Genomic DNA, 18,729 nt, shown 5'->3' on the forward strand with positions numbered 1-18,729 from the left:
ATCGTGTGTTTGTCATTGCAGTCCACCCAACTAAGAATTTAAACTAGCCAATTTCAGGAGGAACATGATGCCCACTAACATAAAACCAGAATTAAAAAATGGATAGTACGTGTGGCTGAGGATGATAACAAATCATTTTGTCTGTACTAACTGGAAACACTGCTCTGAAATATTTTGAAACCTTGGCAACACCTGTGTTTTGAAACATTTCTCCATAGACACATGTTGTCTTCTACAGAATGAATGCGGCCTCAATCTGTCATTGTTTCAAAATGTTCCACTTGATTTGCGTCCTCTGGTCTTGAAACATAAAAGAAATGCAACAGAATGGTTGCGTTTCCCTCCTGGTCTACACGTGTGCATCTTCAAAATAGATGTCTGAATGAATAAATATTCTCAGTTTGTTTCACATGGGAAATAAGAAGTTTATTTGCTCAATCAGCTGTGAATAGCAAACAACAAAATGGATTACTGATCTCCTTTGTTCCTCTGACACCCACCTGTGGACATCAATCAGAAATTAAGTTGTTTTTGTTTCTGCTGTGAATTATTTCTTCTTAATCCTTCTATCATTTGACTTTTACTCTGCTGTCTCACTTGCATGAATTTTTACTTCCAGTGTTTTATTTTAGTTTTGGTAACTTTTACGGCTCCTTTTAATCGCCTGACTAGTTCCACTTTTTCTATTTACTTCCCTTGTTTTCTGTCATTTGCATCCTTTGTCTTTTATTTTATTTTTTTCTGACTTCACAGGTAACTTTAAAGCCGTGTACCAGCGTGCACGAGCACACGCTGCCTTATGTCACGAGGCGGAAGCACAGAGAGATTTTGCCGTCGTGGAGCGCTTGGACGCCAGCTTCAAACCTTTTGTATGCCAGGAACTAAAAAAGCTTGGCGAGAGCATGCGAGCCATGCATACCCGCCAAAATAAGACTTACTGGGACGCGTCAGAGGAGAAGTGGGGGCCTGCGAGAAGCAAGGCCAAAACTGCAGTGTTAAAGGCGCGAAAGAAGAAAGTCAAATCTGCACAGCAAGTGAATGACGAAAAAGCTGAAATGAAGGAGGATGACGGTGAGACGGAGGAGAAGGAGACTGCTGAGGAACCAGCCACCAGGGCAGAAAGAGAGGAAAACCCAGATGTGAAACAAGATACGAGTCGTAATAACGAGACAGAGTGTGGGAGGTCGAGCGGAGAGGGGTTAGATAATGAAAATATAGAACGCGTTGCGGTTCAGGTGGATGAACAGGGTGCAGCCGATAATAGAGAATCAGATACAGATAGTAAAGCTGCGACCACCAGTACAGGCAAAGATAACGCACTGAGCAAGAGATCGTCGCTCGCTAAAGCCAGGAAAAAGGTCAAATGCCAATCACCTGCTGCACTCGGTGTGAGCGAAACAAGCTGGGAGAATGACACGGGAAACGGCAGCACTCAATCAGAACAGAACAATGGCTAACAAATATCATCTTCCACAAAGTGAGGGGCTGCAGCAAGAGAGAGAGAAAACACACAAATAAAGGCAGTAAGGTTGCAAAAGATGACACGAGTAACGAGAAGTTATAACGAGTAAGTGCACGTAAGTGCTAGGGCAATAAAAGTAAATGATTCTGCAACATTTAGTCCAAAGAAAGGCAAGAAAAATTAAAGTAAGAGCACACATTTGGCATCATTATGTTTTATTATTCCATTGTCAAAGGGATAAACGGTAGGTAGGTACATGAAAGGCACGGGCAGACGATGGGTAAATACAAAGTTTTTATTTCTGTACACAAAGAGTAGAAAGCAGCCAGGAACCCACTTTGAGTAAAAAGGCTTTCTTCAGAAAACATTTATACAGATTTAAAAACTTCTGAGAAAAGACAGCAACAAGTACTTTGTTACTGCACGTGAGGGAGAAAAGAAAAGGAAAAAAACAAAAACCATTAAAACACAAAATATCTTAGTGATTAATGAGGTATATTAATGGTGATTTTTTTTTTTTTAAACCGAAACCTCAGTTTACAGTGACTTTTTTAAGTGTTAAGTTAGAAGGCATTAACCAACATGTTTAAGGATGAGTGTTTCCAGAGGTGACATACACTCAAGTGCACAGTCCTCATTACGAGCGCTGATGCATAATGGCAAGCAAGGATTGGTTAGGTGCTCAAACTCAACTCAGATTGCAAGGCCAGTGACTTCAAACCTGCAAAAGATGAACTCAAAGCTGCAAAGAGTGGCACTTAGCTCTTATGGACGTTTTTTTTTTTTTTTTACTATTTTACATACTGTGCAATAAATACATTAATTAATTAGGATTAATTAACTAATTAGTAAGAAAGAAAGAAAAAAAATGCACGACAGTCTACAGGGCTCAATGGTGGGTTGCACATTCATGATAAGTTTATGACAAAAATATCTCCCTCTCTGATATTTCCCAGAGTTGACAGATAGGCTAAAGTGGCAACTCAGGCTAAGCCTAACAATTAGCTTGTATAAGTTACTACGGTAACTCAGCGAGACTTGACCTTAGTGAGTTTGCTGGAATGGAACCCCGGTTTAGAAAGTTGCAACTTGTCAAAATAAATGGAGATTTGGCTTAATCGCGTTTGCTGGAATACCCCTCAGATCCTTCTGGGTGAATTGTTAACCACTCAGCCTGCAGCAAACATGTACAGTTGGGTTCATAAGTATTTGGACAGTTCTGCAAATTCAGTTTTCTTTCCCTGCTTTGCTTCTGTAGGATACTTCAATGGATTTGAAATGAAGCAACAAGATGTGACTGATGTGTGGAATTTCAGCTTTAATTCAAGTGGCTTAATGAAAGTATCTTACCTTTATGAAATAAAGGCATTTCTACGCACAACCTCTCCCTTTTTAGAACAAAAGTACGGTAACTGCACAAACTAACAGACTGAAATATACCATTTATTTGCCTCGCAAAGGTCTTGGGTTGCTTTGGCAAAGATTGTCATTGTCCAAATACTTATGAACTGTAACCCATCTTTGATGACATCAGTGGAAGCTTTCTCTTCATTATTCTGCAGGGTGGCATAATCGTGACACCACGCACAAGATGGGCCATAAAATAATCAGTCTGGTTAATATATGAATATAGCGATTCAGTCGGCCTTCATTCAGGACAAAACATTTTTGTTATTTTGTCACAACAAACATCTCACATTGCACAGTGTGGGGTCCTTTAATGCTTCCAGTTTTCCCAGAAGTTGCTTTGATTTGTTTGTTTGGATGCGTAACACAATAACTGTTGTTCCAGCCACATTTAAAGGTTTGCACAAAGTAGCGTGCCATCCTTCTTTTCTCCTATAACTTTATTCTATTTATTTTTACAAAACCTCCTCTGTATCTAATCACGTCTTCACCAGAAAAAGGGGGAACCTCATGATTTTGTTTTTTAGGTGTGACATTTTTTTTATAATTATTGTATGGCCTTGCCTTACAATATGGAGCGCCTTGGGGCAACTGTTTGTTGTGATTTGGCGCTATATAAGAAAAAAGTTGATTGATTGATTGATTGACATGAAGATCAATTGTACTTAAAACATGGTTGACTCTATTCCATCACAATGGGGGGAAAAAACAACCTGCTTTTAAATTTTTTGTTGTAGTTCCACACTTTGAAAATGAATTACCTTGTAGCTGTAATGTGTCTAACAACTGATGCAGGTTTTATAGTGATGATTACAGTAATTGAAGACTCTCAAATTATGTAGAAATAAAAGCAAAAAATAATAATAATAAAAAATGTATAGAACTGTGACTTGTCACGATCCCTGTCTCTGTCCTTATCCTCTGCCACCCCTTTGTGACTGTTCCTGGTGTTATTTTGAGTTCCCTCTGGGTTTTCATGTCTGTGTCTGTCTTTGTCCTCTGCTTCGCTCGTGTCCATCCTGGGTTTGGCCTTATTTATTGTAGTTTTGTTCCCTTATGTGTGTAATTTATAAATTATTTACCCTGTACCCACTCAACTACTTGTTTGCCTTGCCTTTATGAATTGTATTACTCCCAGTGTGTTTGATGCACTTCCTGTCTTATTTTGGTGGTTGCAGTTTCCTTGTGCATTGTGGTTAACTTTCTTCCTTTGTCTCTTCTCTTCAGCTGTTTCCAGTTAGTGGTTACCCTCACCTGTTTTCCATCTGTATGATTACCTTCTGTGTGTATTTATACCCCTGTGTTTGTCCAGGGCGTTGCTTGAATGTTTGTACTTTGTTACTTTCTTCTTACCATTACTTGTAGTGTTTCCCAATGATTTTCCTCTTTTCTTTATTTGCCTCTTGTGAATGTTTGACCATGCTTGCTCTGCTAACACTTTTGCTGTTATTTGCCTCTTGTGTTATTGGACCTTTCGCTGCCTCTCTGACTGCTCTCCTGCCTATCCCCTCATGGACAGTATTGCCAGTTGTGGACTGCCCTCTTGTGTACTGACCTTTGACCCTTCCCATCTAAGTCCTTAGAGACTGTTTTTGAACTTGCTGTTGTTGTCTCTGTTGAGGTCTGAACCATCCTTCCATTCATGACACAAATGTGCACTTATGTGAGGTGCAAAATCAGTGCTGTGGTCCTGCAGCGTCTGTCAAACAGCAGCACAGTGAAACACGGAGCTACGTGTATGTTAGTGCAAAGCTCTGTCTCTTAGAGGGAATTTAATTTTGTCACTGCACGTCTACTCTGTATTATCTAAAAATAAACTGAACGGTAGACGCGCCATCCTACAGGGATTACCACCATTTCCTCCGCACGCTCTTGACGAGCATGTCACATTTGACATAACATAATGATAGTGATGGCAGAGCAGCGTGTAATAAGATGGTAATAACAATATATAAATGTCTGTGAATAATCTGAGCTTGTCATGACTTTAACCCCCTCCGCTAACCCAAAAACTGAGCTGCTCCTCTTTGTTCTGGCTTTCACCAGTTTGACAAATTCTTGCTGCTGCAGAAAAAGGTTCAGCGCTTAACGACAAGTGGCAATAGAGGTGGAATGAAGGCGGCAGGCAGGTTTTAGAATCGAGGCGGTCTCTTGCATCGCTGAAGGCTATTATATTTGTGTTATGAACGGCGCATCACCTTTCCAACTTGCGAACCTGTGGAACTGCGTCCTTGGGGACAGTTCCCTAGCAACAGCATCAACTCTGACAGGCAGCGAGCGCCCAGGAGGACTGTGTCAAACGTGAGCCCGAGGCGGAGTCCGTAACGAATGCGAGGTCAGACTTTTGAATTCCTGTCAGTTCTTTCCCATGAGGACGAGGCAGTACAATTGTGAACAAACAGAGCGACAGCGGACGTTTTCCACAGTGTCTTGTCCTCTTCTGGAGGTTTTCCTACGGCGGGCACATCAAAGCGGATCCCTCCTATCAGCCCTCAAGTGAAACCCCTCCCACATTGTTCCTAACTTGTCTCTCAGCCCTTTAACCATCCAAACTGACATGGCCTCATGGTTTCACCCACAAAATCCTTATTTGATTGGTTTCCCTGCATGGATGGTCACGCTCTGATCTGCAGTGCTCTGTTCCTCCTTTGATTTAATCACACAGCTGTCCATCCGGACTGACACAAGCAGTGTCGACGCTTCCTCTGACACACACCTACCTTGTGTAATCTCTCTCTCGCAATACAAAAACACAAGAGTCCATCGTGTGTGTTGAAAAGCACTTGCAGTTTGGTTTTAAGGCATTAAGCCACTGTGCTATGTTTGGACTCGACCTCTCATATAATGAGGGCGAAGCTGTTTTAACCAGTCATCTTTTCATACGCCTAAAAAGCAATTACTGTAACTATGCATTACTGAGCGGAGAATGAGGCATGCAAGAGTCAATAGTGTGTCACGGTACACTTAGCTACTGTTCAAATCGACACGGAAAGGGAAGATTATTAAGGAAGGAGTCAGTGTTGCAGTGCATTATGGGACGTCTCCCCCCGTCGTGTTTAGAATTGGCCCAGGGGAAAGACAGATACAGAGTTACTTGTACAGCTGAGTACCACAAATGCCTGGAGCTCTTTCCATCCCATTTTTCCTCCACACAGCAGAAGAACGCTAAGATCCCAGAGCGGACGCCTGCACACTGACATTTATTAGTAGATTAGGAGACGTTTCCTCAGCAAAACCAACAGTTCAGGCACATTCTTAAAACAGAAAGCCACTCTAAATCCCTTAAGCCAAACAGCTGCAATAACTCAGTTTCTCCTTGGAGACAAATAGAACATAGACCAAAAAAAGTGAAGCCAAAATGCTTATTTGCCCCTGGTGGCTGGGTGGAGTACAAGTCATTAACATCATCATTTAATTAGCTATGTGTCAGATTAAATCTCTAATCGTATATACATACACGTCCATAGCCATTTAAAAAATTATCACCCTCAAGTAGGAAATGTTTTCAGTCATATCTGCTGGTTTGTTTGTTTATCACCAGGATTACACAAAAATGTACAAACCAATTTTTTTTTTTTTTTTTTTTTTTGTCAAACTTAAATGAGTGGGCATGAGTCAAAGATGATGTAGGACTCCAACCCTATTCCTAGAAAGCACCTGCCCCCTTCTATTCATACCTTTTTAATTAACTCTGGTTTCTCTTGACTAGCTGGGCAGACTTGGTTTAGGAGTAGGTAAATGATTGGGTCAGTTTCCACCAAATGTACTGTGTGCATGTTGGATGACCCCAAAACTGCTCTTCAAGGGTATATTTTGGCAAAGCTCAAGTTCATTGGGGTCAAAGGTCAAAATTATTATTATTGTTCTCTCTGCCTCCACAGCCCCCAATGTCCACCAAACTTGGCACACATGTGTTGGTTCTTCAATTGCCAGGTGACATCACATTGATCTAAGGCATTAGGGTCAAGATCACAGGTTAAAATTTAGGTTTTTACTCTGATTTGCACCAAACCTGGCCCATATATGGAGGTGGGTTCTGGAATTTCCCAGGCAAGGTCAAATTTGCCAAATGTCAATCATTGGTATCAAGGTCATGTCTGCCTGTCTCTTTTGTGGAGGACTCATCCAAGGTACTTTTGCAGATTTCTACCAACCCTGGTATGTCAACAATGTTTGGCTCCAAAATTGCCATTAAACAGATTTGCTTTGGCGGGAATTTGATATTCAACGCAATTTGGCACAAATGTGGCACACACTAAAGATGACTCAAGAATGCGCTGGAAAAGTTGGCCAGAGGTCAGTCATTTGGGTGAAAGTCAAAGTTATTGAGGTCAAATGTCAGATTGCCGGACCTGTTATTGCCGTCATGTCCATGGGTACTGTTACCTCGTTGATAAAATAACCAGATCTCCAGATGTGGTGTGTGTCACTATTTATCCCAAACATTGCTACATTGGTGCATTTGGCAACCAGTCATATTAATGAGCCTTAGCGTGTGTATATGCTAACTACTGTTTCTTTAACGTAACCCCTCAGAAATCCAATGTGCCACGTACAAACTGTGGCACAGTCTGTATGTACTAGCCAAGGATAACTATGACTGATGGCTACATTCACTCAAACCCTGATGTAGCACAGCTGATGAGATATTTTATTATTAGCTACATATGATGAGTTCCACTGTAGTATACTGAAGTTCTCAGAGGGCTTGCAGTTTATTTTCTGTAAGTTGGTGTGTGAGGTTTTTTGATTGTTTGTTTTTGAAGATCAGTTGCAGATATCCCCCGCACTCCTGCTCATGTCTCTGCTGCCGACCCAGTCTCACGGCAAGTTGTGATTCAGCAGCACGAAATATACATTAATCTATTGGTTCGTGATATTGTGACAAAAAGTGCCTCATTTTTGTCACGGCAGCACGAATTCATTCAAATTCATTCCGTGATGGCTGCACAAAATTAAGAGTGAAGCGGGGGGGTCGGGGTGGTTATGGTTAGGGTGGGGGGAAGGAGTAGGATTAGTAATAGTGAGTTTAAAAAAGAACCCCCCGTCATGAAAATTTGACTCATTTCGTCACGGGAGCAAAAAAAAAAAAAGTGAGACTGGGCTGCTGCCGCACAGAATCCAGCTTTGACATCAACAGAAAAAGGTGGCAACAGGAGCACAGACTTGATTTTGGCTTCGTTTTTGCAGACTGTGACTTGAGTAAAGGTGTGTTGTCCATATTTCCCTACAGTCTGTGATGTAGAGTTTTTTTTTATTGATGCGAATGTGATTATGTTTTACAGTTGTGGTCACAAATATTGGCATCCCTGAATTTGAAGTACAAAATGTAACATACTGTATTTTCAGAAATAAGTGCAAATGAACCAGTCTTGTATAATCAGAATGTTTTTTTTTTTTTTAATGTCCAAAGTTGTTGAGCAACAAACAAAATGCTTTCATGGACACAATTATTGGCACCGTTTGAGGAGTTTATAGCAAGTCGTCACTTTTCTAGTGAGTTTTCTTAAGTCAGAAAATGGACGCATGAACATTTCCAAGTCACTGAATATTTCTTGGACTTCTTTTACATCAATCAATAAGAAACTGAACCACCAAAAAAAAAAAAAAACCCTATATCTAAAATTTAAATAGCAGGAAAGAATTTTCATAAATTAGAACATGAACTTAAATGCTACATTATGTGTTAGTCTCGTTCCATTTTTAAAATTACTTTTATTCAATAAATAACAGCTAGAGGTGGCTAGAAGGCCACGGCATATCAAAGAAGATGCCCAACACAACAAACTCGATAGCTGACTGGGTAAAAAAAAAATGACAGTCTACCACACTGTTCCCATTTGTTTTAACAGCAGAGGGAATCACTTGAAATTCTGAAGTCCTCAGAGGAGATTTTTCACCCGGAGACAGCAGGGAGAATTCTCATTGGATACAATGTAACTCTCATCCATATGAGCTCATCTGGAAGTAGCACAACTCAGGGAGGGTAGACATAATTTCATTGCTGTTAATAAATGCCAAATAAATAAATGACAAATGATTTTTGGAAAAATACATGTAACATGAATGAACATAAATTTTCTGTTTCTGACAGTAGGCCAGCACAGCCTCTGGGTACCATTAACTCACACACATTTTATGCCTGTAGTATTATGCCACTATATAAAAGCATTTTATTAGCATAAAAAAAACAAAACAAATCTTACTTACAATTTGTTCATTTGCACCTATTTATAAACAGTAAAAAAAAAAAAAATCTGTACTTCTTAAAATATAGGGGTGCAAATAACTGACCAGAAGTGTTTGTAATGAGGGAGGGGTGCACTGTCAGTACGGAAATATGTGCATACGTGTGTAAGTGCACGTGGTTCCATGTGAGACATGACACAGACGAGTGTGTGTATGTGTGTATACACAGAGGTGCTGTGCTAGTGGGCACTTCAGTAAATCACAGATTTAGTAACTCAGCTCATTGTGGACGCTGCAGCTCAGTCCAGATGACAGAAACATCCGTGACTATGCACTCTGTGTTCGTGTTCCTCCTTCCTCCTGTGACACGCGAGGTCTAATTTGTGCTGTGGACCGATAAAGCTTCACACCTCTGAAACGCCTAAAATGATTCTGGTAAGCACAGTGTCTTGGCTGAGCATTAACTTTCTCCTGGAGTAAGTTTGCTTTGGTGTCAAGCCGTGCCGCGGCCCGGCCAAATGGACATCTGCTGGAAGCCTTCAGCAGTTTGCATTAAAAAAGGCTCTTTTTTCTTTTCTTTCTTTCTTTTTTTCTTTTTTAGTGCACAGACATCCAGAGAAGGGTTAGCTCAGGTTTAACGTAGCTGCTGTCGAGGTCACGGAGCCTGGCGTGTCATAGCGTGACCTCATCCGCGTGACGCTCCACCCTCTGCCAGCAGGCGTTGCTCTCCACTTCCAAGCCCATCCGCGGTTAGATGTGTGAGGTGGTGCCTGAAACCAGAGGAGGGCTGAGCTGAATATGTGGACATACACACATTTTGGTATTCTGAATGGAACGAACAGTTTGTGAAGCGACTCTGGTGCTCGCTGCCCCTCTTTATGTTCCTGCTTTCCACTGCTGTTAAACACCCTCGTCCTTCCCTGCAGCTATTGACCTGCGGCGGTAAATATTTGCCCTCCTCTCCATCACTCACTCTCCTGAAGGTGGTGAAGGAACAAAGCCGCCGTTTCCACAGCTGCTGAGATCTGGGACCAACTCACCGGGTTCTGAAGGAAAGACGTTTCTCAGCTGCTCGATGACCTCTTGGAGTTGCAGCACCGTATCATGCTCGTGCTCCATATCATCCCCTGGCAACGCAAACATGCAAAAATAAACAAACTCTATGAATGCCTTTTGGATGGGAGCCAGCGTCATTTCATATTTAACGCTGCTGACCTGCTGCTTCGGTGTCGGTCGTCTCCCTGCTGGCCGGCTCCCCATGGTGACCCCCAGCGGACACAGGAGAAGACAGGGTCGATAGTTCGGACCCGTTTGCCTCTGAATCATCTTTGGGCTGCAAGGAACATAAAAAACAACCATTCATCCATTTTATCATTCATGTTTCTGACTCTAGCCAGCTGTCTTCATCTGGCATCTTAAAGCAGAAGCCTTAAAAAAGAAAAAAGTCTATTTTGCCCAACAGCATTTACTGTTACACACAACACTTAGGTTACTGTGAGATGCACTTTGATAAATGTAAGAAAGAACAGCGAGAATGAGAGACCGATGAAGCCGTGCCGCACACAGCTGCTATCACAAGATGTGCTAGAAGCATCTTGGGGGGAGAAGTGGGTCCAAACCACAGCCTTTCCCTCAATAACAAGTCGGTATTGTTTTTAGCAACACTGCAACAATACTCAAAAGTGATTCCACTGAAGATGTGCAGGTGTCTGCAGAGAATGAACGGGGCTCAGATTTACATTAACAAAAGGCAAATGTTGCATGTTTTACTTTTGCAGGAAACAGCAACATTTGTGCAGAGAGAACAGAAATATTGTACACGAGGGTTCCTCCTCAGTCATATTCTCTTTTCTCAAAAGAAGCTGCAGGAGTTGTCGTGTGTGTTCAAACAGCCGCTCAAATCTGTGACCTTTGGTATTTCTCATCAATCTCCATGACAACCTGCCACCAGCACCACTTTTTAACTGCAGCGTGTCTCTTCCTTACCTGTAGCAGCAGCTCCCTGAGCCTCCTCAGCTGGGACTCCAGCTGTTTGTTGTGGTCCTCGAGGATCTGCATACGCGTCTCCAGGCGGGTCTTGTGTTGCCGGAGGACTCTCGCCTCAGCCAGGAGCTCCTCGTCCTGCTGCACGTCTGCCGTGGGTGAACCCGCCCCGCCCTCCCCGGCTTCGGTCAGCATGGGAAGTGACGCCGCCTCCTCGTGCTTCCACTTTAACCTCCGGTACTCCCCCTGCAGCACCCTGAGGAACCCACAGCAGTGCGCAGACAGACGGAAAACAGTCAGTGCCACATGCTGCTGGAACATGCACAAGATTCAGACTGCACTGGGAAAATATTTTCGGCACTTCCTGGGAAGAGGATATGTTTTAAACTGTGCATGTTTACAGAACAACCTGGTCTCACGGCAAGTCGTGCTTCACCAGCACAAAATATACATTAATCTATTGGTTCGTGATATTCTGACAAAAAGCACCTCGTTTTCATCACGGCAGCACAAATTCATTCTCATTCATTCCGTGATGGCTAGATGAAATTAAAAATTAAGCGGGGGCGTGGTTGGGGTGGTTATGGTTAGGGTGGGGGGAAGGAGTAAGATTAGGTTATGGTTAAGGTTAGGGTTGGGGGTGGGAGTAGGGTTAGGAATAGTGAGTTAAAAAAGCTCCGTCACGAAAATTTGACTCATTTCGTCACGGGAGCACGAAAAAAAAAGTGAGACTGGGCTGTTTCAGAAATAATGCCATGAATAGTTTTTACAAAGTGTGAAGAAAATAAACCCAAATCAAGTCAATTTTGGATCCCCTGTGTTTTAAGTGTAGAATTTAAAATAGGATTTTCCCCTGTGATGAGCAGAGCATGGGTACAATTAATGGAGTGAGTGTGTCACTGAGTGACTGAGGGTCTGCAAAATTTCCATAAGTAAGTCTAAAAACTATTGCATATTCAGCTCTGAAATTTTGGCTTCTGATAAAACACCGGTGACATCCAGTGAACATTTTCTTTTAGCTCCTGATGGCATCATCTAATATGCACAGTGACCAAAGCGTAACATAAAGACGAGATCAAGTTGCTTATGAAGCTTCATTGCTAATTTCTTACGGTAATAATCTGATCTGTCGCGTTTACATGCACTTCAGTAATGCCATAATCAGACAAACTTGGTCTACATGATTTCAGTTAATTTAGCTGGATTTCTTTCAAAGTGGGAAAGGAGAAAGGTCAGCTCTTGAAGAAATCAATCAATTCAATCAATTTTATTTATATAGCGCCAAATCACAACAAACAGTTGCCCCAAGGCGCTTTATATTGTAAGGCAAGGCCATACAATAATTACGTAAAAACCCCAATGGTCAAAACGACCCCCTGTGAGCAAGCACTTGGCGACAGTGGGAAGGAAAAACTCCCTTTTAACAGGAAGAAACCTCCAGCAGAACAGGCTCAGGGAGGGGCAGTCTTCTGCTGGGACTGGTTGGGGCTGAGGGAGAGAACCAGGAAAAAGACATGCTGTGGAGGGGAGCAGAGATCAATCACTAATGATTAAATGCAGAGTGGTGCATACAGAGCAAAAAGAGAAAGAAACACTCAGTGCATTATGGGAACCCCCCAGCAGTCTAAGTCTATAGCAGCATAACTAAGGGATGGTTCAGGGTCACGTGATCCAGCCCTAACTATAAGCTTTAGCAAAAAGGAAAGTTTTAAGCCTAATCTTAAAAGTAGAGAGGGTGTCTGTCTCCCTGATCCGAATTGGGAGCTGGTTCCACAGGAGAGGAGCCTGAAAGCTGAAGGCTCTGCCTCCCATTCTACTCTTACAAACCCTAGGAACTACAAGTAAGCCTGCAGTCTGAGAGCGAAGCGCTCTATTGGGGTGATATGGTACTATGAGGTCCCTAAGATAAGAAGGGACCTGATTATTCAAAACCTTATAAGTAAGAAGAAGAATTTTAAATGATATTCTAGTATTAACAGGAAGCCAATGAAGAGAGGCCAATATGGGTGAGATATGCTCTCTCCTTCTAGTCCCCGTCAGTACTCTAGCTGCAGCATTTTGAATTAACTGAAGGCTTTTCAGGGAACTTTTAGGACAACCTGATAATAATGAATTACAATAGTCCAGCCTAGAGGAAATAAATGCATGAATTAGTTTTTCAGCATCACTCTGAGACAAGACCTTTCTAATTTTAGAGATATCGCGTAAATGCAAAAAAGCAGTCTTACATATTTGTTTAATATGCGCTTTGAATGACATATCCTGATCAAAAATGACTCCAAGATTTCTCACAGTATTACTAGAGGTCAGGGTAATGCCATCCAGAGTAAGGATCTGGTTAGACACCATGTTTCTAAGATTTGTGGGGCCAAGTACAATACCTTCAGTTATATCTGAGTTTAAAAGCAGGAAATTAGAGGTCATCCATGTCCTTATGTCTGTAAGACAATCCTGCAGTTTAGCTAATTGGTGTGTGTCCTCTGGCTTCATGGATAGATAAAGCTGGGTATCATCTGCGTAACAATGAAAATTTAAGCAATGCCGTCTAATAATACTGCCTAAGGGAAGCATGTATAAAGTGAATAAAATTGGTCCTAGCACAGAACCTTGTGGAACTCCATAATTAACCTTAGTCTGTGAAGAAGATTCTCCATTTACATGAACAAATTGTAATCTATTTGATAAATATGATTCAAACCACCACAGCGCAGTGCCTTTAATACCCATGGCATGCTCTAATCTCTGTAATAAAATGTTATGGTCAACAGTATCAAAAGCAGCACTGAGGTCTAACAGAACAAGCACAGAGATGAGTCCACTGTCTGAGGCCATAAGAAGATCATTTGTAACCTTCACTAATGCTGTTTCTGTACTATGATGAATTCTAAAACCTGACTGAAACTCTTCAAATAGACCATTCCTCTGCAGATGATCAGTTAGCTGTTTTACAACTACCCTTTCAAGAATTTTTGAGAGAAAAGGAAGGTTGGAGATTGGCCTATAATTAGCTAAGATAGCTGGGTCAAGTGATGGCTTTTTAAGTAATGGTTTAATTACTGCCACCTTAAAAGCCTGTGGTACATAGCCAACTAATAAAGATAGATTGATCATATTTAAGATTGAAGCATTAAATAATGGTAGGGCTTCCTTGAGCAGCCTGGTAGGAATGGGGTCTAATAGACATGTTGATGGTTTGGATGAAGTAACTAATGAAAATAACTCAGACAGAACAATCGGAGAGAAAGAGTCTAACCAAATACCGGCATCACTGAAAGCAGCCAAAGATAACGATACGTCTTTGGGATGGTTATGAGTAATTTTTTCTCTAATAGTTAAAATTTTATTAGCAAAGAAAGTCATGAAGTCATTACTAGTTAAAGTTAAAGGAATACTTGGCTCAATAGAGCTCTGACTCTTTGTCAGCCTGGCTACAGTGCTGAAAAGAAACCTGGGGTTGTTCTTATTTTCTTCAATTAGTGATGCGTAGTAAGATGTCCTAGCTTTACGGAGGGCTTTTTTTATAGAGCAACAGACTCTTTTTCCAGGCTAAGTGATGATCTTCTAAATTAGTGAGACGCCATTTCCTCTCCAACTTACGGGTTATCTGCTTTAAGCTGCGAGTTTGTGAGTTATACCACGGAGTCAGGCACTTCTGATTTAAAGCTCTCTTTTTCAGAGGAGCTACAGCATCCAAAGTTGTCTTCAATGAGGATGTAAAACTATTGACGAGATACTCTATCTCACTTACAGAGTTTAGGTAGCTACTCTGCACTGTGTTGGTATATGGCATTAGGGAACATAAAGAAGGAAACATATCCTAGAAAAAGCACAGACTGTATAAAGAAAAAAAATACTTTCTTTCTCTCTCTCTCGCTCTCTCTCAGCAAGGAGGTGCATGGAGTTGATGCCCTCTCGCACTAACAATGAGTAAATATGATGTCATGCGTTTAGACCGTGGCAAACTCTGCTCAAATCCAATATATATGCCTATAAACTGCATAGATCACCAAGAGATTTTGCTCTTTAGAATGCTGAAACAACACACAAGAGACACTGAAGCACACTTGTCTGTCCTGGCAAATTTTTTTGGACACACAGACACAGACTCTCCAAACATTATAATGTGATGAAGGATGTTATGAGCTCTGACAAGGCAACATTGTGTCCTACTGTACTTCTGGAAATGTGAGTGCTGATTGCTTTTACACATGTTAAAGAATGAAATAAATCAGAGTAATGGTATACATTTACAGAAGAAATTAGAGTATTAAGGAGAAATCCAGGTGCGTTAATCTGGTTTCTCATAATCAGATGACGGTTGTTATCAGATAAAGCATTATCGGATTTTGCTGTTTACATGACCACTTAATAATCAGATATGAATGAATGAATGAAAACTGTTTATTTCGAACATTTGATACAACAACAATTACAAGATAGATCAGTAAAGACAACAACAAAAAAGTTCCTACTGTGTACCCAACATGTCCGAAAAGGGGTAGGGTGAAGCATCAGCTTATTTATCCCTACCCCTTCCTCCCCACAACCAGTAATACCCTTTGCCACATATACACATAGATTCCTACACACCTAAACCGATATCAATATATATATATACATATACATATATATATACATACACACATCAACATACATACACATATATACACATATACATATATACACATAGATAACAATTGGATTTTTAGTGTGCATGTAAATGGGGCCAGTGACTCACTCACTCACTGATTCCATTAATCCCAATTCTATGCACATACTGCAATTTGCAGGAAATTTCAGACAGCCTTTGCCAGAAGGCACATGGGAGACTCCAGCCCAGATGTAACCCCTTTTCTTAAATTTCTTTTTTTTTCTTATTTTTTTGTGGTTTTTATATGGATGGGAAGTTATACGATTTTATCGATCAATACTGTTATAGATTCTGCATATCACCCCAATTTTTTTCCATTTTTTTTCTCTTTGGGTCTTGTTCTTGTGTTCAGTCTTGCTGTGATGTAATTTTTTCAATATCAAAACATTCAACTTAGACGAACACAGTTGCTCCTCAACAATATTTTATGATTTCTTCACAGCTTTTTCTTTTTCTTTTTTTTTACAGTTTAATGATTAAATGTCAACCTACATGATGTTGATTATTATCAACTGTTGGTTCTAACTTACTTTATCATGCATGTGAGTGGACTGCATGCCTGTAAAATCTTAGACTGTGTGCAAGTGTTCTGAGGAGAACTGCTGCTATTTGAGTAGCCACACACCAACTGCTGATTTGATTTAGGTTTTTTTTCTTGTTATTCATTTGTATGCTGTTCATGAAATCTAATTTGCATAATTTGACTTTGTGCTGCACATAAATATGTACCAACACATGAAAGCAGTGCAGCTTCAGGCAAATGTTGTTGGCTTCTTACCATATGAGAGTAATCCTCTACAAATTAAATATAAACTTGGGGGGGGTCCACATTTTTTTTCTTCCCATGAGTAAAATTAAAGTAATTAATTTAGATTCATGGTTAAGAATATATTTGTGTTTGTATGTAGGTAGTAGTACACAAGAGCTGCAGGAAAGACTGATGTAATCAGCCACACAGTCTTAAATAAAAAGAGATGCAAAAAAACGGAACTGGGTCAAGGATTATGATGAAGAAAGGGTTCAGGTATGTGTGTGCGTGTGTTTCTGGGAAGGTTTATGCTGCACAGATGATGAAAAAAATAAATATGTGCATGAGACATTCACTTAACAGTTGCCTCTAGTAACAATTTACATTCCCAGAAAGAGTGAATTCTTCTTATTTACAGAACATAAACTCATGATTTTCATAGACTATGTGCACATCATCAATCCGTACAGATTCTGTTTCCTGTTCACAGTATGATAAAAATGTAAGCGGCTGTTTTTCAGATCTGCACACACAAAATGTGCAGCTGAATAATATTTCGATTGTACAAAGTGTTTATTCTCCACAGGAGGCCTTTAAATGGCACCATAGTGCTAAAGCTAGTGGTAAATACACATTTGTATTATTGTTTCAGAGGAAATTAACTGAAGAAAATCTAATGCTGATTCCATTTAAAAATCTTTTTTTTTTTACAGCAGTGAAGTAGACGTACACTTTGTGGCTGCAGATTACCTGCAGGAAAGTGCTGGGTTTGAGTTCTGGTTTACAGACCTGTTCTCATTCTCCAGGCGGGCCAGGGTGCGCTGTAGCTCCTCCTTGTTTTGGTTCTCCAGGTGGGCCAGGAACATGTGCTGTCCACATGGTGAGTCATGGTCCTGGGCTGGGCTGGAGTGACGCAGGAGGTACTGATCTTCATCCCTGAGTCCCCCACACAAGAGACAACACACTGAGCCACCAGCACACAGCCATGAGCAGCACAAAGCAGAGCCAGCAACAGCACGGCAGAGCAGCCGAGGCGAGGTGGACTTGAGCAGAAAGGTATCACAGTGAAGCAGGACAGGAGGCGCAGAGTGCTGGGTTCACCTCACCGTGAAAACTCCAGCCAGATTGATTACAAATGGGAGGTAAATTTTAGAATTCAGCATAATGCATCATCCGCGTAGTGAGAACTTTTCCTGCAAAGCAATGTCACACTGTCAGGGGTGTGTCAACATGTGTTTGACCAGGGTGGCCCGGGGGGGGATAAACGTAGAGGTGACATGAAGTACAAGTGTATTCAAAGCAAGGCACGCACAGTACATTAGCTTAATTGCAACATAACATCCAGGTTTAAAGTGACAGGGACAGGATTTAATGTCATCCAGTGGTGAGGTTGCAGACTGCATTATGCTGTCAACGGTTGCAATTTTGTTTTGCTTCTTTGGCAAATGAGGATTCATGCTCTTGTGCCTTTTGTTGTGATAAGCAATATGTATGATCTATTTCAAAATAATGAGGGTTCTCAAACTTGTTAGCCTGCACTAGTAACCAGTAGACAGTGGAGCGACTGCTGATTCCTTTTCTTTTTCTTCAGTCTTCTGGTCATGTTGCAAAAGGTGTTGTATTTTGAGAGGGGTGGGTGTTTATAAGCTTTTGCTTCTGCCTACGCCCTTTCGGCCGCACAAAACTGTGAAATTGTTTGAGGTTTTTTTTTTTTTGGCGAGTTTTTTTTTTTGTTAAGTATGTGTGTGCTACATGGCAGCCTCCGTCAGAGGGTGCGTTCCCATACAAATATGAAGGGCTCATTGTCAGCTTGTGAAAACACAGTAATTCATTGTTGCAGGTAATTATACACAAACTCAGGGCCCCTTCACACATAGCATGAAAGATGCAGAAACTGGAAGAAAATCAATGAACCAAAAACGAAATGGGGAACCACAAAACATTCCACCTGCTGTTGGGAGGGATGCACAATGGGACAGGTGTGCATGATACCTCAGCGACAGTTTTGTGCACGCTCATGTTCGTGCGCATGAACACAGTGCGAGAACGTGGAAAGTCGCGCACACAACAGCGGAACAAAGAATTAATAGAACACCACAATTTATAATAATTCCTGTTATAAAGAGCGGAGTTAGCCTAGACGTACACCAGGAAGTAATGGAATGACGTGGATTACTGTTCTTCCTTTTATGTTTTACATGAATTACCTGATGCGTTCCTCTCATGAAGACATCAGCCAAGCTCTCGTCTCATGAAGAGCAGGCTCTCGTGTCATGGACGCATCAGCCG

The 18,729-nt window shown here is 41.2% G+C and overlaps 2 protein-coding genes across 5 annotated transcripts in view; one reads left to right on the plus strand and one right to left on the minus strand.

The window, feature by feature from the left end:
* Window positions 1–1,506, plus strand: part of LOC117520370 — a 4,954-nt gene extending 3,448 nt beyond the window's left edge. The window contains exon 3 of the mRNA XM_034181713.1: window positions 754–1,506. Within this exon, the coding sequence (XP_034037604.1) occupies window positions 754–1,457 (704 nt within the window). The 3' untranslated portion in view covers window positions 1,458–1,506. The remainder of the gene's footprint in view (window positions 1–753) is intronic.
* A 7,906-nt stretch (window positions 1,507–9,412) lies between these two features.
* Window positions 9,413–18,729, minus strand: part of drp2 (dystrophin related protein 2) — a 437,530-nt gene continuing 428,213 nt past the window's right edge. For 3 of the 4 annotated variants that reach the window (XM_034181707.1, XM_034181708.1, XM_034181710.1), the window contains 5 exons: window positions 17,230–17,376; window positions 11,045–11,297; window positions 10,274–10,391; window positions 10,099–10,185; window positions 9,413–9,828 (listed from right to left, as the gene is read on the minus strand). In XM_034181707.1, the coding sequence (XP_034037598.1) occupies window positions 9,809–9,828; window positions 10,099–10,185; window positions 10,274–10,391; window positions 11,045–11,297; window positions 17,230–17,376 (625 nt within the window). In that variant the 3' untranslated portion in view covers window positions 9,413–9,808. The remainder of the gene's footprint in view (window positions 9,829–10,098; window positions 10,186–10,273; window positions 10,392–11,044; window positions 11,298–17,229; window positions 17,377–18,729) is intronic. The other variant, XM_034181709.1, reaches the window with a different exon arrangement.

Source organism: Thalassophryne amazonica, chromosome 11, assembly GCF_902500255.1.
Source record: "Thalassophryne amazonica chromosome 11, fThaAma1.1, whole genome shotgun sequence".
NCBI classification, from domain to species: Eukaryota; Metazoa; Chordata; class Actinopteri; order Batrachoidiformes; family Batrachoididae; genus Thalassophryne; species Thalassophryne amazonica.